The sequence below is a fragment of the Suncus etruscus genome, chromosome 7 (genome assembly GCF_024139225.1).
Source record: "Suncus etruscus isolate mSunEtr1 chromosome 7, mSunEtr1.pri.cur, whole genome shotgun sequence".
Taxonomy (NCBI): domain Eukaryota; kingdom Metazoa; phylum Chordata; class Mammalia; order Eulipotyphla; family Soricidae; genus Suncus; species Suncus etruscus.
The window spans coordinates 45,105,356-45,127,691 of NC_064854.1; the positions used below are offsets into that span (position 1 = coordinate 45,105,356).

General features: G+C 39.8%; 1 protein-coding gene and 1 pseudogene across 1 annotated transcript in view; both read right to left on the reverse strand.

The window, feature by feature from the left end:
* Positions 1–909: 909 nt before the first annotated feature.
* The window catches only part of CNST (consortin, connexin sorting protein), a 70,202-nt gene continuing 48,775 nt past the window's right edge, over positions 910–22,336 (reverse strand). The window contains exons 9-10 of the mRNA XM_049776652.1: positions 6,474–6,609; positions 910–3,400 (exon numbers count right to left, since the gene is read on the reverse strand). Coding sequence (XP_049632609.1) covers positions 3,195–3,400; positions 6,474–6,609 — 342 coding nt within the window. The 3' untranslated portion in view covers positions 910–3,194. The remainder of the gene's footprint in view (positions 3,401–6,473; positions 6,610–22,336) is intronic.
* LOC126014922 (uncharacterized) lies at positions 21,364–21,490 on the reverse strand (annotated as a pseudogene).

A 22,336-nucleotide genomic window follows, 5' to 3' on the forward strand; every position in this document is an offset into this window, starting at 1 on the left:
TTCAGTTTCTCTCTGTTCTCTCTGGGGATCAGTTAAGACCACATTCAGTCAAGTAGGACAATAGTCCCCCCTCCACTTTGCTTCTTTTATTTCTCCATTACTGCCCGCTCTTCACCCCTGCAACCTCTCCCCAATATCCTTCTGCCATTTCAGTTAGTCTCAAATCACAATTCACATCTGTCCTTTCCAAACATGACCCCTAATCAGGCAGGAGATAGCATAATGATAGCATAACTGCACATGGAGTACCCAAATTCAATCCCTGGGACCACATATCCCTGAGCTCTACTAGAAATGACTCCTGAGCACAGCCAGGTGTGGCCTAACCCCCAACCCCCAAACAATTATGACCCACTTTTAAACTCAAACCCTCTCAGCATAATACATAAATAACAGCTAACTAAGGCAAACCTCCCAGAGAAATTTATTTTGTATTTTGGGTCACACCTGATGGTACTCAGGACTTACTCCTTGCTCTGTGTTCAGGGATCACTTTTGATGGGACTCGGGGGACCAAATGGGATGCTAGGGATTGAACCCAGGTTGACCGTGTACAAGTCAAGTACTCCAACTACTGGACTCAGGCACCTCAGAGAATTTTGGTTTTTAGAACCAAAAGAATGAATTTTTGAACCAAGCTTTAGATGCTTTAGAAGTGGAATTCTTTATGTAGGGACCTCACAGCCTTCCAAATACTGGTACACTGTGGTACCATACTATCTTTTGTAGCTATTTTGCTTCTGCTTTAAAACCAAGGGCTCAAAGAAACATTTAAGACATATTCTTGGTGTAGATTTTAAATAACAAGCTAATTTGTTACCCTCAAATACAGTTTTTCGAGATTAGTTACAAGTAGTCAGCTGTCAATATTTTCAAATGACAGAAAAAATGACAGTAAAACTCAACACCTTTTTCATGAATGAGAAAATAATTCTGTCATTACCAAATGGGATTACTCCAATTCATGCAATAAGTGACTATTAAAAAAGTTCTAGTTGAGATTTCATGCCTATTTTAAGTCAAGACTTAAATCAATATTCTCATGTGTTCTTGTCTATCCTAGGAAGTGGTGAGGACACACAGTTGTTTCTGAGACACAACGGAGCCCCTAAGTACCAAAGTCTGATCTCAATCTTTTCATCTAAGGGTGAAGGTTTTCAGGAAATTGTCAGTGTCAGAAAGATGGACTCTGGTGGCTGAGAGGCAAAAATCACAGAGATTATTAAAGACTTTTGATAGCAACTTGAAGGATTTGCTTATGAGAAAAAATTTAAATTATCTTGACATAAAACTGGCATCACCAAATTCCTGTATAAAAAAGCATGAGAGTAAAGCAGAAAAGGGCTGTCTCTGATGGGGAAGTCCTCACTGGAGGCCTTATAAATGTGTGTTACAGAACCAGATAAGATATATAGTACCATCAACACTTTACATATTTTACATATAATCTGAATACAAATTCTTAAAATTTATAATAGAACATTAAAATAATCCTCTAATAAAGTCATCCTTAAGTATAAGGAATCTAAATTTCAGCATCTTGTATATTTCTAAATAAATATCTTTGATCTATAATCCTTGAAAATATTACAGCTCATGGTGACATGACAAAGACAAGTCAAACAGTCTTATCAGTGAAAGTAAATTTAAAAATAAAGCATAAAAAAAGACACTGAACTAAAATGATAGTGAATCAAAACTCCAAATACACAGTAATTAAATACCTAGCACTGGGGTAACAAAATGCATGCTCAACAACACATTTTCAACTTAGGTAAAAAGCCCTTTTGAAGTCACATCATCTAAATAAATAAGCAGAAGCATAAAGGGAGGTACTGTACCAGCCAGTAACAACTAGAAAGTAATTTATCCCCCTTCTGTTCAAGTGATTATGGCAAAAAAAACCCATGAAATAACAATCACTTGCTAAAAAACTATAATTCATGTTTTTAAAATGTTACCTATAATATAAAAAGCCAAAGAAGGTTTCCTAAAATGTTAAATCACTGTCTTAGAAAATGAAATGCAACCTGCTATAAACAAAATTGAGACAAATTTGCCTATTTATGTTATGATTGAATTTTCGCTTAATGGCCTCTTAACAGGCCCAAGTTAAGTTCATAATTTGAATGCATGTTGAAACATCCAAATACATAATCTCTAAATACTGAATTACACGTGATGACTTGAACTCATTGCCAAAGTTTTAGTTTATTTTATGTAAGCCCTATTTAAAACATCCATAGAGGGAATTAGGATCTTATTTATTTTTATATTCTGATTTTTAGATTCTCAAAACATAATAGGTAATAAAAGTTTGTTGAGTTGAGTCCAGCATTCAAACTATTTCAGGAAACATTGAATCCATGATGAAACTGGCTGCCTGAGACTCGGGGAATTTATTAATTTTTACTTCTAAACTGTAATTAATTTTTGACTAATTGGGTTGTCACAAACCTGTCATAATTTCTCGTTGCAGGGTCAGGATTACTATAATTTATCTCATCCACAATTAAGTCTTCTTCAAAGATTTGTGCCTGCAAATCTACTGATAAGTTAAAAGAATAAAAATTGATATTTTATGTTGGGTATTTTCACATGAGAACCGTCTGAAACACACACACACACAACTGTGTGCATACGCACACATATACACTCAGACACAATCATTTCACAAATGGAAGAACATAATCTAGAAATAATATACAAAGCTAAATTACACAGCTCCCATGATTAACTAAAATAAACCTACTGGAACCGTAAGGTAAACTCTTTGCTTATACACAAACTTATTGCATGACAGCTGAAAGCAATGTCTTTGGACCAACAAGTGTAAGCCAAGTGTCCTTAACCGTTAGCGTGACAAGGTGTAGGTGGATGAGGCATGGCTTCACATTGCCCTGTGAAATTCTGCTCAGTATAGCTCGGTACACTAGAAAGCAGCGAGGAAGCTATGGACATACTCTCCCAAAGATCACTCCTTCCATCCACAACACTCAGGTAAATACCTGCCTCATACTGGAGGATGATTCTAAGAGATCCTCTGGATTTCCATTTAAATTTGCTATTTCTGATGTCCATGGCTCCTGACTGCAGGGAAGAGACACAAATTACAGACCTCCTGAAATAAAAATGATTTAGAAAGTTTCACTCTGTTTCTCATTAACTAGCATGTCTGCCACTTATGAATGCTGCTAGGAGAGGTAGATCCAGTGTTTCAGTTCTGCCATTCCCTGCAGTAATTTCGTGTAATAAAAGTCCACATTGGCTGCAAAGTCCGTACAGACAGGTGATTCCATGTCACCAAAAGAGCAGTATAATGCAGTTCCTCCAACACTCAGGAAAACGGTTGCGATGCACAACAAGATCAGCAAAATACAAGAACCACCTCCAACTTCATCTGCAAAATGAGAGCACAATAAGGGTAAATGGACACAAAATGGAGATGTAGCATCTTCTATCTGCTCACAAATTACAGTAACTAAACATTTTAAATATAGTTTTTGTATCTTAGTAGAGTTCAAGGGCTACTCCTAATTCAATGGTTGGGAGTCAATCCTGGCAGTGCTAGGAGACATGCAGTGCCAGCAACAGTACTGGAGTACCTGTAGACAGGCATATTCTCCTCTGTCTCTGGTTAAAAATATTCATGTCATTCTGGGATCAGAGAGATAACACAGCAGTAGGGTGTTTGCCTTGCATGCAGCCAACACAGGATAGACTCCAGTTAGAACCCCGGCATCCCATAAGGTCCCCCAAGCCTGCCAGGAGCAACTGCTGAGTGCAGAGCCTGGAGTAAACTCTGAGTGCCATTGGGTGTGACCCAAACAAGCAAACAAAACCCAAAATAATGTCATCCATAATTAAAGATAAATACAAAATATTTGGGAAAGATTTTTAAAAAGCATCTTTTTTTTTATCATGTGCCAAACCTTCTTAGAAGGTAATCTGGCAGCATATATTCAAAGTTAACATCAAGGGCCATAGAGATAGTAAGGTCAACGGTGAAGGCACTTGCCTAGCATTTAGCTGTGGCTACAGCCCTGGTTTAAATCCCAGCACCACCCTCATGTGCAAAATATTTATGGACTGATTTCTTTTTGACTCTAGCGGCAAAACTGTATCTTTTAAATATAACAATTTATTTTTTGTGGGGAGCGGTTTGTTGCCTCCCAAGTGGTACTCAGGGCCCACACTCCAAGATTTTCAACGAACAGGTTTACCACATGGTTAACTGCTTGGATCCTGCTGTGCTGGGAATCACCAGGCCACTTAGACAGCTAAAAGCAAAACTTCAATGTTGCTGCAATTGCTTTACTCTTTTTTTTGGTTTTTGGGCCACACCCTGTGACGCTCAGGGGTTACTCCTGGCTATGCGCTCAGAAGTTGCTCCTGGCTTCTTGGGGGACCATATGGGACGCCGGGGGATCGAACCGCGCGCGGTTCCAACCTAGGCTAGCGCAGGCAAGGCAGGCACCTTACCTCCAGCGCCACCGCCCGGCCCCTACTCTTTTCTTTTGGATCTATATTTAAGGTGTTTTCTAGGTTTCCTTAAAGCCTAAATAAATAAATAAATAAATAAATAAATAAATAAATAAATAAATAAATAAATATGAATAGAAATATAGCCAAAATGTCAGTTTTCCTTTCATACTTATAATGGATAGCACTGCTATTCTAAGTGTAAGTAAACATGAAAATGAGCTTTCTAGGTATGACACAAAGGAACAGAAGCAGATGTTTCTGTTTGTTTGCTTTGGGTCACATGTGATAATGCTTAGGCATTATTCCTGGCTCTGCATGTAGGAAATGCTCAGGCTTTACTCCTGACTTTGTACTCAGGAATTACTCATGGTACATGGGTTGGCTGTGTGCAAAATAAGCACCTTATCAGCTGTACTATCTCTCCAGCTCTGAGAAGCAGAAATTTCTAAAGCTTTACATTTACAAACTGGAGCTATAACTTGGAAATAATGTTTCTTATTTTCCAAATAAAGTACTCAGCTTTATTGTTCATACAATTCAGTTTATGCTATTTTGTTGATTATAGAACCCTAGATTTAGAACTGACTCTCACTTAGCTACCATGTCATTTAGACTGAGTCCTTTAACATGTGTTTAGCAGCCAAGTGTGACTTGTGTCTGCCATGTTGAATGGGTCATTTTTTTGGTTTTTGTTTTTGGGTCACACCCAGCAGTGCTCAGGGGTTACTCCTGGCTCTATGCTCAGAAATCGCCCCTGGCAGGCTCGGGGGACCATATGGGATGCCGGGATTTGAACCACCATCCTTTTGCATGCAAGGCAAATGCCTTATCTCCATGCTATTTCTCAAGCTCCAGGATGGGTCATTTTTTACAGGATCTGTGAATGTCAGCCAAGCAAAATAGATGTTTTATGGTTTTGCTTTTGGGCCACACCCGGCAGCACTCAGGGATTAGTCCTGGCTTTCTGCTCAGAAATTGCTCCTAGCAGGCACAGGGGACCACATGGGATGCCGGGATTCTAATCACTGTTGGTACTGGTCAGCCACTTGCAAGGCAAAATCCCTACCACTATACTATCTCTCTGGCCCCTATTTTGATGATTTTAATAAACTTGTAGGGACTGCGATGTGGCTCAGTGGTAGAATACGTGCCTTGGGCTTGGTCTCTGGCACCAGAGAAACAAATAGTTAAACTACATATAAATACTGATAAAATAGGAAAAGGTAAACTATTATCAACATAGTAACAGAAAGCAGGAGGAAATCATACCAATGCCAAAAAAAGAAATATATAAAAGCACCAAACTGATCAAAACAACAAAACTCAAAAAATTACAGCATGCTCAGTAGAGCATTTGCTTTTCATACACAGGTCCTTGATACCTAGCACAAGGAAGGAAGTGGGGAAGGGAGGTAGAGAGAAAGTACAGGGGGCAAGTATTACAATGTGCTCAGCATCAGGTAATCCTCTGTACTACACTGGGGCAGGGAAACTGTTCAAAGGTTGCATGGCATGTTTTTCATGCAGAAGACCTGCATTTGAACCTCAGCACCGCATGGTCCCTTAAGGATTGATTGGACCAGGAGTAGCCTCCAAGCACTGAGCTGTGTGTGGTCCCCCCAAAATATAGTCCACACAAGTAAAGGAGAACTAGTAAATATTGTAATAGTAAATAGTAAATACTAGTAAAATAGTAAATACTGAATAAAAAGACAAAAATAGCAGACTTACAAAAAAAGGGAAGAACTAAACAAGTAAATCAAAAATAGATTCAGCATATTGAGGACTGTGTGGGATAAGGGAAGTCATGAGATGTTTTACCAATTTTTTCACGCATTTGAGCAAACAAAAAATAAGAGCTCAAGATGGTTTGATTTTCTGTGAAAGTTCAGATGTTCCTTTACAAATCCTGGTACCAAAGATTATACATCAGTTAATTCTTTCAGCAAACAAGTTAGCTCTGCACTAGACTCTGCACTACAGTTTACCTTGGTCTAAGCTGTCATCTATTTCTTGGAATCTCACTCTTCGCTTGGATGGTTTCTGTTGCATTTGGGCAGGAGGATCACCTCCAGTATCATTCCTCTTCTTCAGTATGGAGACCAGTCCTTCGGCGGGAACAACCTGTCAGAGGTTGGGACATTTCAAGCAAGGGTATTTTACACTTAATAATTAAAAAAGTAAATTGATTTAATTTTCGGGGGACTCTGCATAAAGCACCAGAAATTCTCCAGTCACCCCAGGCATACTATAGGGTCTTGCAGGGCTATACATACAATGTCTGGGGACCATATGGTGCCAGTGATTGAATAAGGGCAGCTGTATACAAGGAGGCAAGCTCCTTAGCCCATATAATTTCTCTGGCCCCAAAGGTTAATTCACTTCAATGGGTATTTGACCTTCTTTATAGGCCTCCAACAGGCCCACCACCCTGTGAGGCCACCGTAAAATGATGCTTATTACCTCCCTTACTTAATCATTAGTGTTGGTTTTTATTTATAACAAATTTTTATTTTTCAACTCATCGGCATTTATTTCAATCTGAATATAAACTGCCACTTTGTTCCCAATATAAAAGCAATTATAGGGCCCGGAGAGATAGCACAGCAGCTTGCCTTGCAAGCAGCCGATCCAGGACCCAAGATCTTTGGTTTGAATCCCGGTGTCCCATATGGTCCCCCGTGCCTGCCAGGAGCTATTTCTGAGCAGACAGGCAGGAGTAACCCCTGAGCACCGCCAGGTGTGGCCCAAAAACCAAAAACCAAAAAAAAAAAAAAGCAATTATAAATACAGGGACTAGGTCTGCTATGGATGACAATATAAAGGTTAATGTCTTGCCTCTTCCCATTCCACACTGCAAGCCAGAGCTCTTAGAGGACCAATCTGCAGCAATTCTTTTCTTTTTCTTTTTCTTTTTTTTTTGGGGGGGGGGGGTGCCATACCCGGCAGCATTCAGGGGTTATTCCTGGCTCTGCACTCAGAAATTACTCCTGGCAGGCTTGGGGGACCATATGAGATGCTGGGGATCGAATCCGGGTCCATCCCAGGTTGGCCACATGCAAAACAAACATCCTACCACTGTGCTATCGCTCTGGTCCCTGCAGCAATTCTTAATCACTTTTATTTTGGGGGGGGGTTTTGGGTCACTCAGGGATTACTCCTGGCTCTATGCTCAGAAATTGCTGCTGGCAGACTCAGGGAACCATAGGGGATGCTGGGATTCAAACCACCGTCCTCTGCATGCAATGCAAATGCTCTACCTCCATGCTATCTCTCCAGCCCCTATTTGACATCAATTTTTAACAAATTGAGAGCAAACATACTTGATAACTTTTTTGTTGTTGTCTGTTTGTTTATGGACCACATCTGGCATCATTTAGGGGTTAATCCCAGCTCTGCCCTCAGAAGTTACTCCTAGCAGGCTTGGGAGAGAGACCACACTATACTATTGCTCCAGCCCCTTGATACCAATTTTTAACAAATATTGAGGGTCAGAGTCATCTCTTCTAAGAAACTATACATTTGCAAAAAACAGTTGTCTTGCTTCTTGTTCACCATTTGTTAAGGCCTCTCTTTCCCAACTGCCCTCAGAGCCAGTCTTCTATTGAATACTACTTTGTAGCATAGGACAAAGACCTTAGCCTGCCTTTGTAGATAAAATCTAACAGGAACACAGCTAAGTCCACTCACAACCACTTATGTAGCAGCTTTAGGGCTGCTGTGGCAGAACTGAATAAGTGCAAGAGACATCCAAGTCTAAAATAATTACAATTGGGCCCTTAGTAGGAAAAAAATTTGCTGTCTACATCTCTTTAGTTCCACCATGACTCCCCCTTTCCCTGGTGACAATTCTCTCTGCCCTGACCCAGCCCTAAGCTAAGGAGAAAAGATAAAAACAAAGACCCTTGCCATTTAGGAGTTAGAAGACTAAAATGTAGACAATGAGACGAGGCTAGAGCCAGGCTGGAGGCAGGAGGAAAGAGGCCTTACGAATCGCCCCTTACACAGTAGGTTGGTTTGAAGAAGCTAAGCTATGCATTATCTGCTGGCTACAAGCTCTAAATGATGTCATAGGTGTGCATTATGGGCCTAACACTGGGGATGTCAGTGGCTTTGCTGGTGTCTGAAATGTCATTTATCCCTCCATGCCACAAAATAATAGCATTTCCAGTACCAGTTAATGTGCTATGTATAAATATTACAGATTCTATTAGTTCTTTTTATAACACAGGGCTTTTAGGGCCAAATAATTCAATATATAGTCTTCTCCTGGGCTTCCCTGACATGGATCTATGGAAACCATTATCTTTTTTTTTCCTTTGGAAACCATTATCTTAAGAGGAAAATCAATAAGCTAGCAATTAATTCTTTTTTATAGAAAAATATATAAATATTTATATAATGCCTCCTGAGAAAATTAAAGTACTTCAATGACATTAAAATGGAAAGTACGAAAATATAAAGCAATGCCTTTTAAATATTTCTTGAGAAAGCAACAACATTAAAGAGCCCTTTCAGATAATAAAGAACAAAAATATTTTATAGGTAGTATGCTAAAACTGAACAAAAAAGAAATCATAATAAAATTCTACAAAGTAACAGATGGAGAACAAAAATTAATTACGCAGAATGCATTGTTGGAACTTTTCTTTTTAGTAGATGTTAGGAGACTTATAGACTCATTTTTCACTTATTTCACTATTAAAAATTGTCTTAAATTTACCAGCAATAAGTTCATTTACCATATTACATCTTATAGCGTTTTAGGGTTTTATTTTGGGGGACTGTTACTTTTTTCCTGGCTATGCATTCAGGAACTACTTCTGGCTGTATCTGATGGGTGCCTGGGATTGAACTACAGACATATCAAGCACCTTGCTCTACTATCAGGCCTTTTCAAATTTTTTTGTTAAGAATAATTCTTTACTTTAAAAAATACAGCAAAAAAACCCCTCAGAAATTAAAAAGAGAAAGCAAGAATAACAACAAAAGAATAGTTCCTCAGCACGCATCTATGAAACAAAGATTGTGCATTTTTAGAAACATGAATATGCTTTGAGAGTGTCATGCTATAAGAATAAACCAGAAGATAAAGACAGAAGAGTATCACTCACATGTGAACTATAAAGAAATAAAGCAAACAAACAACAAAAACAAGCTCTAAATGTAAAATATGAGAAGTGAGTTGGGGTGATAAGGGTAAAGGGGTTTAATGTAACATGATAGATGTTGAAGCTAAACTTCTGGTGGGGAGATCATAACATAGTTCATACAGATGTCAAATTAAACTGCTGCACACATGGAGACATGTTACCCTAATAAAAATATACTAGTAAAAAAACAGACTGCTAATTTACTAATAAAAGCCAGGGTGAGTCCCAGGGTGACATTAATATTAACAAGCATCTATGATATTAAATGTAAATTTGTAAGAATGCAAGAAGCAAGGACATCGAAAATCAAAACAATGTAAACACAAATAAATGGTTGTTGAAAGACTGAGAAATTCTAGAAGTCATTTAAAAAGATATAGTGTGGCAGGAACGGTGGTGCAATTGGTAAGGCATCAGCCTTGCTCACGCTAACCTAGGACAGACCGCAGTTTGATCCCCCATTGGTCTCCCAAGCCAGGAGCAATTTCTGAGCACATAGCCAGGAGTAACCCCTGAGTGTCACAAGGTGTGGCCCCCAAACAAACAAACAAAAAACCCCACAAAGAACAAAACAAAACAAAACAAAAAAGAGATACAGAATCTGCTTCTAATATCTAGTAGGTAGTGATGGGGCAACTTTGGCCAGACTTTGACTTTAGCTCCAGCTTGGCTTCCACTGGAGAGTCTGACTCCATGTCATGTGGCTAAGGGAGATACAGTTTTATAAGAAGCCTACGTAAGAGTGGCAATGAACTTTGGCCACTTTTTGAAAGATGGAAGAAGTATGAGAAATTACAGTTCTTGTGGGATGGGTTAACATTTTGTTTTGACACTGATCTCCATCTAATTCTTGGCTGCAAATCTAAGCATATTTTATGCCCCAGAGTTTGAAAGTAAAAGAGTATTATTTTTTTTCTATTATACAGTTCTACTTAGAGATAAAACTTCAGCTTTCAGTTCCTCTTTATTGGGAGATAGGGATTCGGTTACACTTATTGGTGCTCAAGGGCTACTCTTGGCTCTGTACTCAGAAAACATTAAGTGGTCCCAGGGACTGAAGTGGGATAGGCCACAGGCAAGGAAAACATCTTTTTGTATTCCCCCCCTTCCCCCACTCCACACCCGTTTGATGCTCAAGGGTTACTCCTGGCTAAACGCTCAGAAATTGCCCCTGGCTTGGGGGGACCATATGGGACACCGGGGGATGGAACCTCAGTCCTTCCTTGGCTAGCGCTTGCAAGGCAAGCCACCTCGCAGGCCCCAGGAAAACATCTTAACTCCTGTACTATGTCTTGGTTTCTTTCTCATTGCTCTCTGGCTCTTTAGCCAACAGATTATGAGCAAGGGACATGGGATCAGGCTTAGGCACATGAGATGAGAGCTAAGGGAACATTATTTTTGTTTTTTGTTGTTTGAACCACACCCAGAGGTACTCAGGGCATACTCCTGTTTCATGCAAGGCAAGCTTGCTATACTATCCTGTATTATGGCTCTGATCTGAAAGTCCTTTGTTTGTTTGTTTTTGGGCCATACCTAGCAGCACTCAGGGATTTATGCCTGGCTCTTCACTCAGAAATCTCTCCTGGCAGGCTTGGGGGACAATATGGGATGCCGGGAATCGAACCTAGGTCTGTCCTGGATCAGCTGCATGCAAGGCACCTATCGCTGTGCGATTTCTCCGGCCCTGAAAGTCTTAATAGTTAAGAGAATTTGTATATTTTTGTCTCCTCTCCACCCATTTTTTTTATCCTGAGGCACTGTGATTCTCAGTACAGTTAACAACTATTTCATGCTACAATATTCTAAACCCATTTCTAGCACCAGAGTGTCAGTTTCCATCTACCAATGTTCCCTCCCTTCCACTTCCTTATCCCTCCTTGGTAGTCATCTCTTAGGTATTCTGCTGTCTTTGACTAAATGTTATTCTGGACTAAATTAAACACTAAAGTAAATCAAACTTGGGCCTAAGGAATAGAGTAGGCTGCTTGCCTTGCTCAAGGCAAACCCGAGTTTAGTCCCAAGGATCCCATATGGTACCCTGAGCACTACCAGATGTAATTCCTGAGTGATGAGCTAGGAGTAACCCTGATCATTGCTGGGCATGGCCCAAAACAAACCAAACAAACAAACAAAAAAAATCAAGTCAAAATATACCAAGTTATTCCCTTTTGAGTAAATAGAATATCTAGGTATAATTAAATTTATCAGGTTACTATTACTGGTGGTAATCTAAGTATAAATGCAAAACTAAAAGATGGGGCTGGAGCAGTGGTGTAGTAGTATGGCATTTGCCTTGCATGTGGCTGACCCAGGACTGACCTTGGTTCAATACCCCAGCATTCCATATGGTCTCCCAAACCAGGAGTGATTTCTGAGCGCATAGCCAGGAGTGACCCATGAGCGTCACTGGGTATGGCGCAAAAAAAAAAAAGACAAAAAACAAAAAAAAGGAATGCGCACGTAAACAAAAAAATAACAATGAACTTGTTGCAAAGCAAAATTATTCTGCAACTCTTTGATCTTGCATTCCCACAATCTTGTCTTCACAGAGTGCCCACCAAGCAAATGAGCCATGCCATCCTGCTGCTCAAAACCATGGTTTTGAATCACCATTTGCTTCTCATTTCTTTTCATTTTCCAGGCCTACAATTCCAGAAACCAACCCCAGCTCTTCTATCTGAAACTCCTACATTTGCCCCCTTCTTCACCAAGCTCCCACTCCACTGGTCTTTCACTATCAGGTAAAAAGAACCAAGCTCTCTACCCTACCATCACTCAGTCTCTACCTCCCCTCACCCTGTGTGGTTCTTACCAACATCTGAAACTACACTGTTTACTCCCTTATTTTTATTTCTTTATTTTGGGACCATGCCTTACAGTGTTCGTGGCTCATTCCTAGCTTTGTTCCTGAAGCATTCCTCCTGGTGGGACTTGGGGGACCAAATCACAGTTTGTTGTGTGCAAGGCAAGCACTTTAACCCTGCACTGACTCTTGAGTCTGTATACTGTTTATTTATACATTTCCTGTGAAAATTTTGTTTTGGGGCCATTCCTGGCAGTGCTTAGTGCTTACTTCTGGCTCTGTGGTCAGGGATCATTCCTGGTGTGTGCAGGGAACCAGCTGGGGTGCCAGGGATCAAATTCTGATCAGTTGTGTGTAAAACAAGTGCCCTACCAGCTGTACTATCTCTCTCACCCTTACACTGTATTGTGTTTGATTTTAGGCCATATCCCCCATTCTTCCTGTGTAACTTATCTGAGGGTAAGACCTGCCCATTTTTAGGAGGGGTTTTGGGGAGTTCTGAAAAGGTTTGCCTGGGGGTGCAGGAGGAGGACTGATTAGAGAGATTTGGAGGATGGATTGAGGGAGATAGAGGAAGAAGCAGCAGGAGGAGAGATGGCTGAAAGGGGTAGAATGCAGGGCCAATAATGAATCTGGCTTGAAAGGTTATGATAGGCCACATATAGTGGCTAGGGCCTTGAATAAAGCTGGTATCTCCTGGAACCCGACTGCCTGTGAGTTTTCTCCCCACCACTATCCTAAACCTGCAGACCCTGCTGGCTGGAGGGAATGGCAGACACATGGCCGGGCTGGAGAAGAAAAGCCTCACCATCTATCCCATCAACATCCAGCCTCATCCAAGGGCTTATATCCAACAGTAAATATGGTAAAAGGAATAGAGTAAACACAAAGACAAAGATCAGAGGTGCTGGACCTGGGAATAGCTCAGTGGCAAAACTGCCCAGTTTGCGAGCACATGGCAGTAAACTTAATCCCTGGTGTTGCCACATATGTTAAAGCCAGCACTAGCAGCTCTGCTCTTTAGAATCCCTGGAACAGCAGCGTGTGCTCTCTGGCAACCAAGGTCAGTTATGTGTGAGGTCAGAGTTCAACCCCCAGAATCAGCTTAAAGATGGATGAATCTCATAACAAAGAGGGTGACCCCACCCACACCACACAGCTAAAGTGTGTGGATCCTGGTAAGCGAACAGTTGTGTGAGACCCTTAGTCATGGTTGCAACAAGGAAGGGAAGAGAAAGAAAGGAAAGAAAAAAGGAAAATGCTAATAAAAGCAGAAAACAATGAAGATCAGACAGGACAAAGGTGGATCCAGAACGTAGCTGTGTAGCTATTGAATAGTTCTCACAGGGATAGTAGGGACAAAGTAGGAAAGAAAGGAGACAGACAAGACTATGACCACTATGTCTTGCAGTGCAGTTAATCTATCCTGGAGCCAGACAGATTTTGGGCAGGAGACTGACAGGTGAAATATTTTTACAGGCTTATAAAATTAATAGTTTCATATTCATGTTAGATCCAGGTCCTGACCAGTATCTGATTCTGTTTTTGTCTGATTGTTCCAGAAAGTTGAGTAGCTCTACAACAGAGAGGGAGAGCTTATCACTCTAACAACTAAGTCATTTTACTTACATTTGATGAGGCAAAGTATTTATTTATTAAGCTCTAAAGTTAACACTTTTCTGGAAGAGATAGTATAGTAGGTAATGTGTTTGTCTTGCATGCAACCAACCTGAGTTTGATCCCCAGCACTGAGCCTGTCATAAATAATTCCCCAATACAGAGCCAGGAGTAACCTCAGAGCACCATAGTATGGCCAAAAAACACAAATAAATAAAATAAACACCTTTAAATTAAGCATTCACTTAGAAGTGTTCTTTGTCATTACCCTAACTATAGAATTTATTAATAATTTCTAAACAAGAAATAAAAGTTTTACTCTTTAAAAGTGAATCAAAACAAATCATTTGAGGCATTTCTCTGATTTTGAAATATTGACATATTTTTTTTTCATGCTTTATATGAGATCTCCCCCTTATTTTTATTTTGGAGGCCACATCTGCTAGTGCTCTAGGACTATCTCTGTCTCCTGGCAGTTCTGGGAGAGATTTGTTCTGCCAGCAATCAAACCAGGGGGTTACAAACAAGATAAATGCCTTAACCCTTGTGCTATTGCTTCTATCTCCCTTCCACACTGTGTACAAAGAGGGCTTTTTTTTTTTTTTTTTAAGTAGCTATTGCAGAAGTCCAGGAAGAGGCAGCGAAGGTATAAATCGAATGTGATTAAAATGAGTGCCAGGGAAAGAACTCAAAGGGCTAGTACACAAGCTTTGGGAGTCCTGGGATCCAGCCTTAGCACCACAGAGCCTTTAAGTAAACCTGGGCACTGAGCTGGGAATAAACCCTGAGTCCCCCCACAGTCCCTCAAAATAAAAGTGATATGATGGAAAAGGAAACAGGCAGGTACAGGGTAATGACAAGGAAAGAAACAAATGAATTAGAAAACTCAAAAAAGCTTCCCAGTTTGCAAAATTTGATGCTCATGTTTCTTTATATTAATGAATTTTATTAGTACAGAACATACGATATTCTTATGGGATTTTGTGCAAATTATATCAATTTAAGTGTTGAGTCTTCTTGTCTTAAAAAAAAACCTACACATGAACAGGATGGCCTGGCTATCAAAGACACGTTTCAAGGGAGCCAATGGGGCATCTACAAAAGTAGTAAAGAAAATGAAAATAGGGCCCGGAGAGATAGCACAACGGTGTTTGCCTTGCAAGCAGCCGATCCAGCAGGACCAAAGGTGGTTGGTTCGAATCCCGGTGTCCCATATGGTCCCCCGTGCCTGCCAGGAGCTATTTCTGAGCAGACAGCCAGGAGTAACCCCTGAGCACAGCCGGTGTGACCCAAAAACCAAACCAAAACAAAACAAAACAAAATAAAAACCAACAAAAGAAAATGAAAATAGAGAAAAAGGGGGAAAAATGCCTACTAGGAAAGACTGTACCATTACACTATCAATAAATACCACAGTAGAAAGAGTGAGAGGAAGCAAACAACTGTGAGAAGCTGTCATTGGTGGGAGAAATAAAGGACTCGGGAAGAAGGGCAGAGAAGACTGCCAAGGAGGAGAAGCACCTGCCTCAGGGGTTCCTCAGGACACAGAAGAACTCTTACAGCTTGATTTAGTCATCCAGAAATCAAGGTCTGTTCTTTTTCCACAACAGCAGGGAAGTATAAAAAGTAGTAAAAAAAAAAAAAAAAAATCCCTGGTTTTAGGCCAAAGGTTTTTCCTTTCTATTTCCCCCATCTTTTGCTATGCCTATGCAAAAACAAAACAACCCCTCCAAAAACAAACAAAAAACCCTGCCCCACACACCCCTTTTTTTCTTTAAATTTTTTTATTTCTTATCTTTTAAATAGGGGTTCCCAGCTTTTTCATAGAACCTTGGGACACGAATTATTTTGTTTTGCCACATATCTCTGCACTTTTCTATAAAATAAGAAAAAAGAAAAAAAAAAAGAAGAAAGGAAAGGAAAGGAAAAAGAAAAAGAAAGGAAGAAAAGAAAGGGGAAACTTGGGCCAAGTGGTCTCAGATGTATTGGTGGGGAAAAAATAAGGACAGAACTAAATATCCAAGCCAAAGTCAATGACAATAGAATCAAGAGACCTAAATTTAACAATCTAAACTTAAATGGGCCTATTATACTGGCAGGCCAGGGGGCAAAGAGTGGTGGTATAGGATGCCTTCTGGGCCAATTGGTGGAGAGAGGTTAATACTGGTGGTAGGAATGGCACTGACTCACTGTATATCTGAAATTCAACTATGAAGGACTCTGTAGATCACAATGGTTTCAATAAAATAAAATTAAAATTAAAAGGTAGAATAAAAAAGATTTAATGGTCCTTTAAAACATGGTCCCTATGGGGCCAGAGTGATAGCACAGCAGTAAGGCATTTGCCTTGGAAGCAGCTGACTGGGATTGACCCGAGTTTAAGCCCCAGCATCCCATATCGTGCCCTAAGCCTGCCCTAAGCCTGCCAGGATATATTTCTGAGTGCAGAGCCAGGAGTAAGCCCTAAGCACCACTGGGTGTGGCCCAAAAACAGACAAACAAAAAACATGGTCCCTAAAAGTAATTTAGGGACCATGATTTTTCTTACGTTTTTTAAAAACTGTAGTTAAAAATATAAACATAAATATATAGCCAAATGTGGCAGCAGAGAGCCACCAAGGTGAAAAAGAGTTTCATGATTCCTTAGAACCTGACATTCAGAAGATGATCAATATATTTTATCAAAAGCACAAAACAATGTTCAATTTTTTTAAGTTTGCTTGTAAGGGGGATGAAGTGAAATTGCGTAGGGTGTTTGCCTTGCATGCTTTCAACACAATTTTGGTCCCCTGCATCTCATTAGCCTTCCTGAGCACTAGCAGGAGTAATTCCTGACAGTAAAGCTAAAAGAAGTAGCCCCAGAGCCTGACTGGATATGACCTCAAAACAAAACCAAACAAATCTCCCAAAAAAATAAACCCTTAAGTACAACATAAGGACCTGAAAAACTACAGAGTTTGAAGCACATGCACAGATCCCAGTTTGATCTAAATACTACATGATTCCCTGAGCATCACTGGGTGCAGACCTGGAGGTCCCTAAGCACAGCGAAGTGTGGCTGTGAAGGCCTCAGGCATCAGCTAAACCCTACAAGGCCCAATCAGCACTGGATCCCGTGGCCTTGTGGTTCAATATTCAATTCAAACACTCACCTTGACAGGAATGTCCAGAGGGGTCCCTGGGACTGATCCCCAGAGCCCCACCCCTAAAAAACAAACAAAACCAGTACAACTTAACTGACCAACAAAAATTTAGGAAAGGGGATCATAACATTAAAAACTAACTTCAGAAGAAGAAGGATAAATACAGAATGATTTAACTTTAGAATGATTCCAAGAAGAAACACAATAAATGGTAGATATGCCAAACACTATAGGAGCCAGGGTATAGAGAAGAGAAGGAAACAAATCAAGTGGAAAAGGAGAAACACAAAGCTTTTACTCCTTTTTTGGGTAGGGGGACCACACCTCGTGATGCTCCGGGGTTACTCCTGGCTAAGCACTCAGAAATTGCTCCTGGCTTGGGGGACCATATAGGGTACTGGGGATCGAACTGTGGCCCGTCCTAGATTAGTGCATGCAAGGCAAATACCCTGCCACTTGTGCCACTGCTCCAGCCCCTACTCTCTTTTATACTATAAAGAAAGCTGCAATAACAGAAACAGGCATTCAATCAGCCTCTCACTATAAAGGCTTATAATAATGTTCTAATGTTTTTATCCACAGAAACAGGTACAGAATGTGATTGGAAGCCAGAGACTCCCACTGCAGTGCTCACTATCAGTATGTTTTTTGTGCCTTAAACTTTTTATGTATAAAATAACTTTTCAACTTCTTTGTCCACAGTGGTGCTTGGAAGTATAGGTTGGTTGCCCTAATTTCATATTTTGGTGCTTTATCATATCAGACTCCAAATATAGTGCTCATTAAGACAATGTCTTGACAAAATACTCCAATTTATCCATTTTCTTTTGATTAAAGCTGCCACTATGATCTAATGCTTATGTCCACAGAGACCACTGAAATAGGCAACTACACACCATAGACTTTTGTTGCAGGCCCTGTTCACTGAGTATGTTTTTGCAAATTATTATTCTTTTTTTTTGTTTGTTTTTTGTTTTTGTTTTTGGGTCACACTCGGCAGTGCTCAGGGGTTACTTCTGGCTCTATGCTCAGAAATCGCTCCTGGCAAACTCAGGGGACCATATGGGATGCCGGGATTCGAACCAATGACCTTCTGCATGAAAGGCAAACGCTTTACCTCCATGCTATCTCTCTGGCCCCTATTAATCCTCTTTTTAACTCAAGCTATGTTAAAAAAAAAACTATATCTTAATGCCCATGCTATCAGTTTACTATCAAGAAAGGAACTTGGATGCATAAGACACTGTAGATGATTCTACATGGGAAAGACTTATGCTTATCCTAAAATGCTCCATGTACAGTCTAACCCTGAAAGTTCTATTTAGTAAATTTTACCCCCACTCCTGATGAAATACCTAGAAATCTGAAAAACATTCCTCCAAAAAGTGCCGGCCTCATTTTTTTAATGTTTTTTTGGGGGGGCACACCCGTTGACGCTCAGGGGTTACTCCTGGCTATGACTTAGAAATCACTCCTGGCTTGGAGGACCATATGGGATGCCAGGGGATTGAAACATGGTCAGTCCTAGGTTAGCGTATAGCAAGGCAAATGTCCTACCACTTGTGCCACCATTTTTTAAAGTGCTCTGACCATAAGGGTCAGTCCTCCAACTACAACCTACAAATAAATCTCCAATGTCTGTCTACAAGTGGCTGTGAGTGTCTACATGGAGGACTCCTCTGTCTAATCTGAACTGCATCCCTGCATATATTGCATATAGTCCCTGTTAGATATTATCCCTCCTTCCCCACCCCTCACCCCTTCACCACCTTACAAAATCCTTTCTATCTTCTCACCCCCTCAACTCTGACCCATTCTATTTCCCTATGTATTCCTCTTTCCCCTCAGTTCTTAACCTTTCAGAAACAGGACTTGCGCCCTACCCCAGCAAGCTGCCACCCGGCTCCCAAAATGAAAGGATACCCTCTCAATTCCAATCTCTCGCCCTGGCAGGAACCTGCAACCACTGTTGCTTGCTACCAGATTCGGCTCCAGAGGGACCCCCAGCTCAAGAACACTACCTGATCCAAAGTGGTTTCAGGAGCATTGATTGGGGGGAAAAAGGGGTCAGATCTAAATTCCCAAGCCAAAGTCAATGACAATAGAATCAAAAGATTCAAACTATAACAATCTAAATTTAAGTGGGCCTGTTACACTAGTAGTCCAGGGGCTAAGGTATGGGATGCATGTTGGGAACTCTGGTGGAGGACGGTAACACTGGTGATGGGAATAGCCCTAATTCACTGTCACTATATGCCTGAAACATAACTGTGGAAAACTTGTAATTCACAATGATCTCAATAAAAAATTAAATTAAAAATGAAAAACAAAACTTCAGTAGCCGGAGAGATAGTCTGGAGGTAGGCATTTGCCTTGCATGCAGAAGGATGGTGGTTCGAATCCCAGCGTCCCACATGGTCCCCCGAGCCTGCCAGGAGCGATTTCTGACCGTAGAGCCAGGAGTAACCCCTGAGCACTTCATGGTGTGACCCAAAAACCAAAATAAAAAAAAAAACTTCACAGAACCAGGAATATAGCACTCTCTGTATGTGTTCTCCATATAAAAAGAAATATAGTATTGTTGCTATTAGTATAGTGCTTTATGTAGGAATGTAAAGCTCTAAGAAACATTTCCATTGTATGTATGGTCATGATTTTAAGCCCCAGCACTACAAAAAAAAATTTGTAACAACAGAATTAACATCACAGAAAAGATAACTTTAAAGTTAAGTACATATAGTTTCATTATCTTTAGTTTGAGAAAGGTTTATTCCATTTAACTGCAGTACAACATTAATTTAAAGTAATTCTTCACCATAAAATGTTCCTTAAGTTAAATAAAAGCACTCTGATCCTTCTAGATATCTATTTCCACAAAAGAAAAAGTAATTCACAACTTTTCCTTTTTTTCTTTTGAGGACAATGTGATCGCTGACATGAAAAAGGTAGCCTTTTGATATTATAGTAAGATTTGGTAACTACCTATACCAGAGGCTTGGTGAAAGTAAAGAAGAAATGTTGTTTTATTGTTCCTATTTATTTTTTCTTGCATAACAAAAATAATTTAGAGGAACACAATTTTTCTTTCTTACTATTTTTAAAAATTTGTAAACATATATAAGTAAAACATTAGCCACTTCAAACATTTTTACATTTATAATTAAGGGGTATAATATTATACAACTATACCAATATCCATTTATAAAAATTTTATATTCCTAAGTAGAAACTCTGTACTCAATGGGTAATATTAAGTAATTTTGAGGAAAAAGAAGGAAGAAAGTCATGGTCTATGGAAAATAATGAAGAGGTCTGATTAACATAAAAGCAATGAGCACTAATGAAAGTATTAAGTCAAGTAAATTCTATTTTATTTTGTCAAAAAGAAACTAAAAAGAAAAATCATTGTGCAGGACTGACTAGAAATGACAGCAAAAGTAACTAGTCATAGAACAGAAACTTTCAGAACATAGAAAACTTTTCATAAGTCCTATAATCATATAAGTCATGTGCTCTTTGATTTTGTTTTTCCATTTTTTCCTCTAAAGTTATTTGTTTTAAAAGTTAAAGATAGTTGGGTGGGGAATATTTAAATGGGACTCAAAAGCTCACCTTAAGGGGTTGGAGTGATAGTACAGCAGGTAGGGTCTTTGTCTTGCATGCTTCTGGCTTGGGTTTGATCCCAGGCATCCTATATGGTCTCCCAAGGCTGCCAGGAGTAATTCCTGAGTGTAAAGCCAGGAATACCCCCTAAGCATTGCTAGTGTAGCCCCCCCAAAAAAGCAAAACCCCAAAAGCTTAACTAAAAATAAAAGGCTCACCCAAAGAAGACAGAGGAGATAGCTACTATTCTAATTTCAAAGGAGGAGATCAAGACTTAGGTCAACAGTACTTGATACGGTTGGTAACTTGGCAGAGTTAGTATCTGAACTTAAAACTGTTTCTCTGATCTTTCCACTACTTAAGGCTGCCTTTCCTCTTATGTTGACATTTTATTGTGGGGTTGTATTTGTTTGTTGGTTTGTGTTGGGAGGCACATCTGGTAGTACTCAGGGATCACTCCTGATGGGCTCAGAGACTATATGGGATGCCGGGAATGGAAACCCAGGTCAGCTGCGTGAAAGGCAAACTCTCAATCTACTGTACTGTCATTCTGGCCCCTATTGTGTTTTTTTTTTAATATTTAAAAATCCATTTAATATATTGTCCTCGGATAGAGGATGTATCAGATATTAAACTGAAAAGAACAGATACTACACTTGATCTTAGCCAAAAGGCCGAGAAGCGATTTGTGTTGTTTTTTCATTTTATTCTTTTTGCTTTTTGGCTCTGTGCTCAGGAATCATTTGTGGCGGTGCTTGGGAAGTGGGGTGTAATATGCAGTGCAGGGGATCAAACTGCAGTTGAGTAGGTATAAGGCAATACCCTTATATTAACTCTATGGCCTGTCTGGTTTCTTTTGTTTCTTTTTTAATCCTTTTAAACTTAAAAAAAATGATGAAAAAAATCTTATTGTCAAACTGAAGAATGATCATCTTGATCCTCTCCATTTCTCTCCCTCAACCTTTGGCTTTGATTAGCCTCACTGCTATTCAGAGAAAACTTTAAAACTTTGAATAATTTATAATACTTGACTTAGTAAAGTAGTGAGTACTAAATCTGGTCACTTAAGGTTTAGGAATTAAAACTATAAGAAAGAGACAAATCAGGATGTACAATTTAATAGTTTAAAAATTCCATCCAGTATTTCCTAGCCTTATTGTATTGTTTTCTTCATTCTGCTATACTAATTAAGTATCAAAACATACAGATAAGTGAAGATACAGGATTAGAGAGATAGTACAGAGGTTCAGGGACAGTCCCAGTTATATGCTGCTAAACTGTTCCGAGTAATATCAGGAACAACCCTTGAGCAGAATTGGGAACTTCCAGTGTGTGTCCAACCCCCAACCAAAGGGAAAGAAACAGTGGCACACGCTTTATTATCTGGATATATAAGAGAAAAATCTCAATACAAAATGTAACTAATTTTGATCAAAACTTGTGGGACAGCCAAGTAAAGATCAAAGGAACACAAAAAATGATGTCATAACATCTGTTGTACCTGGATACATGCGCTACGAATGCTTGAACTA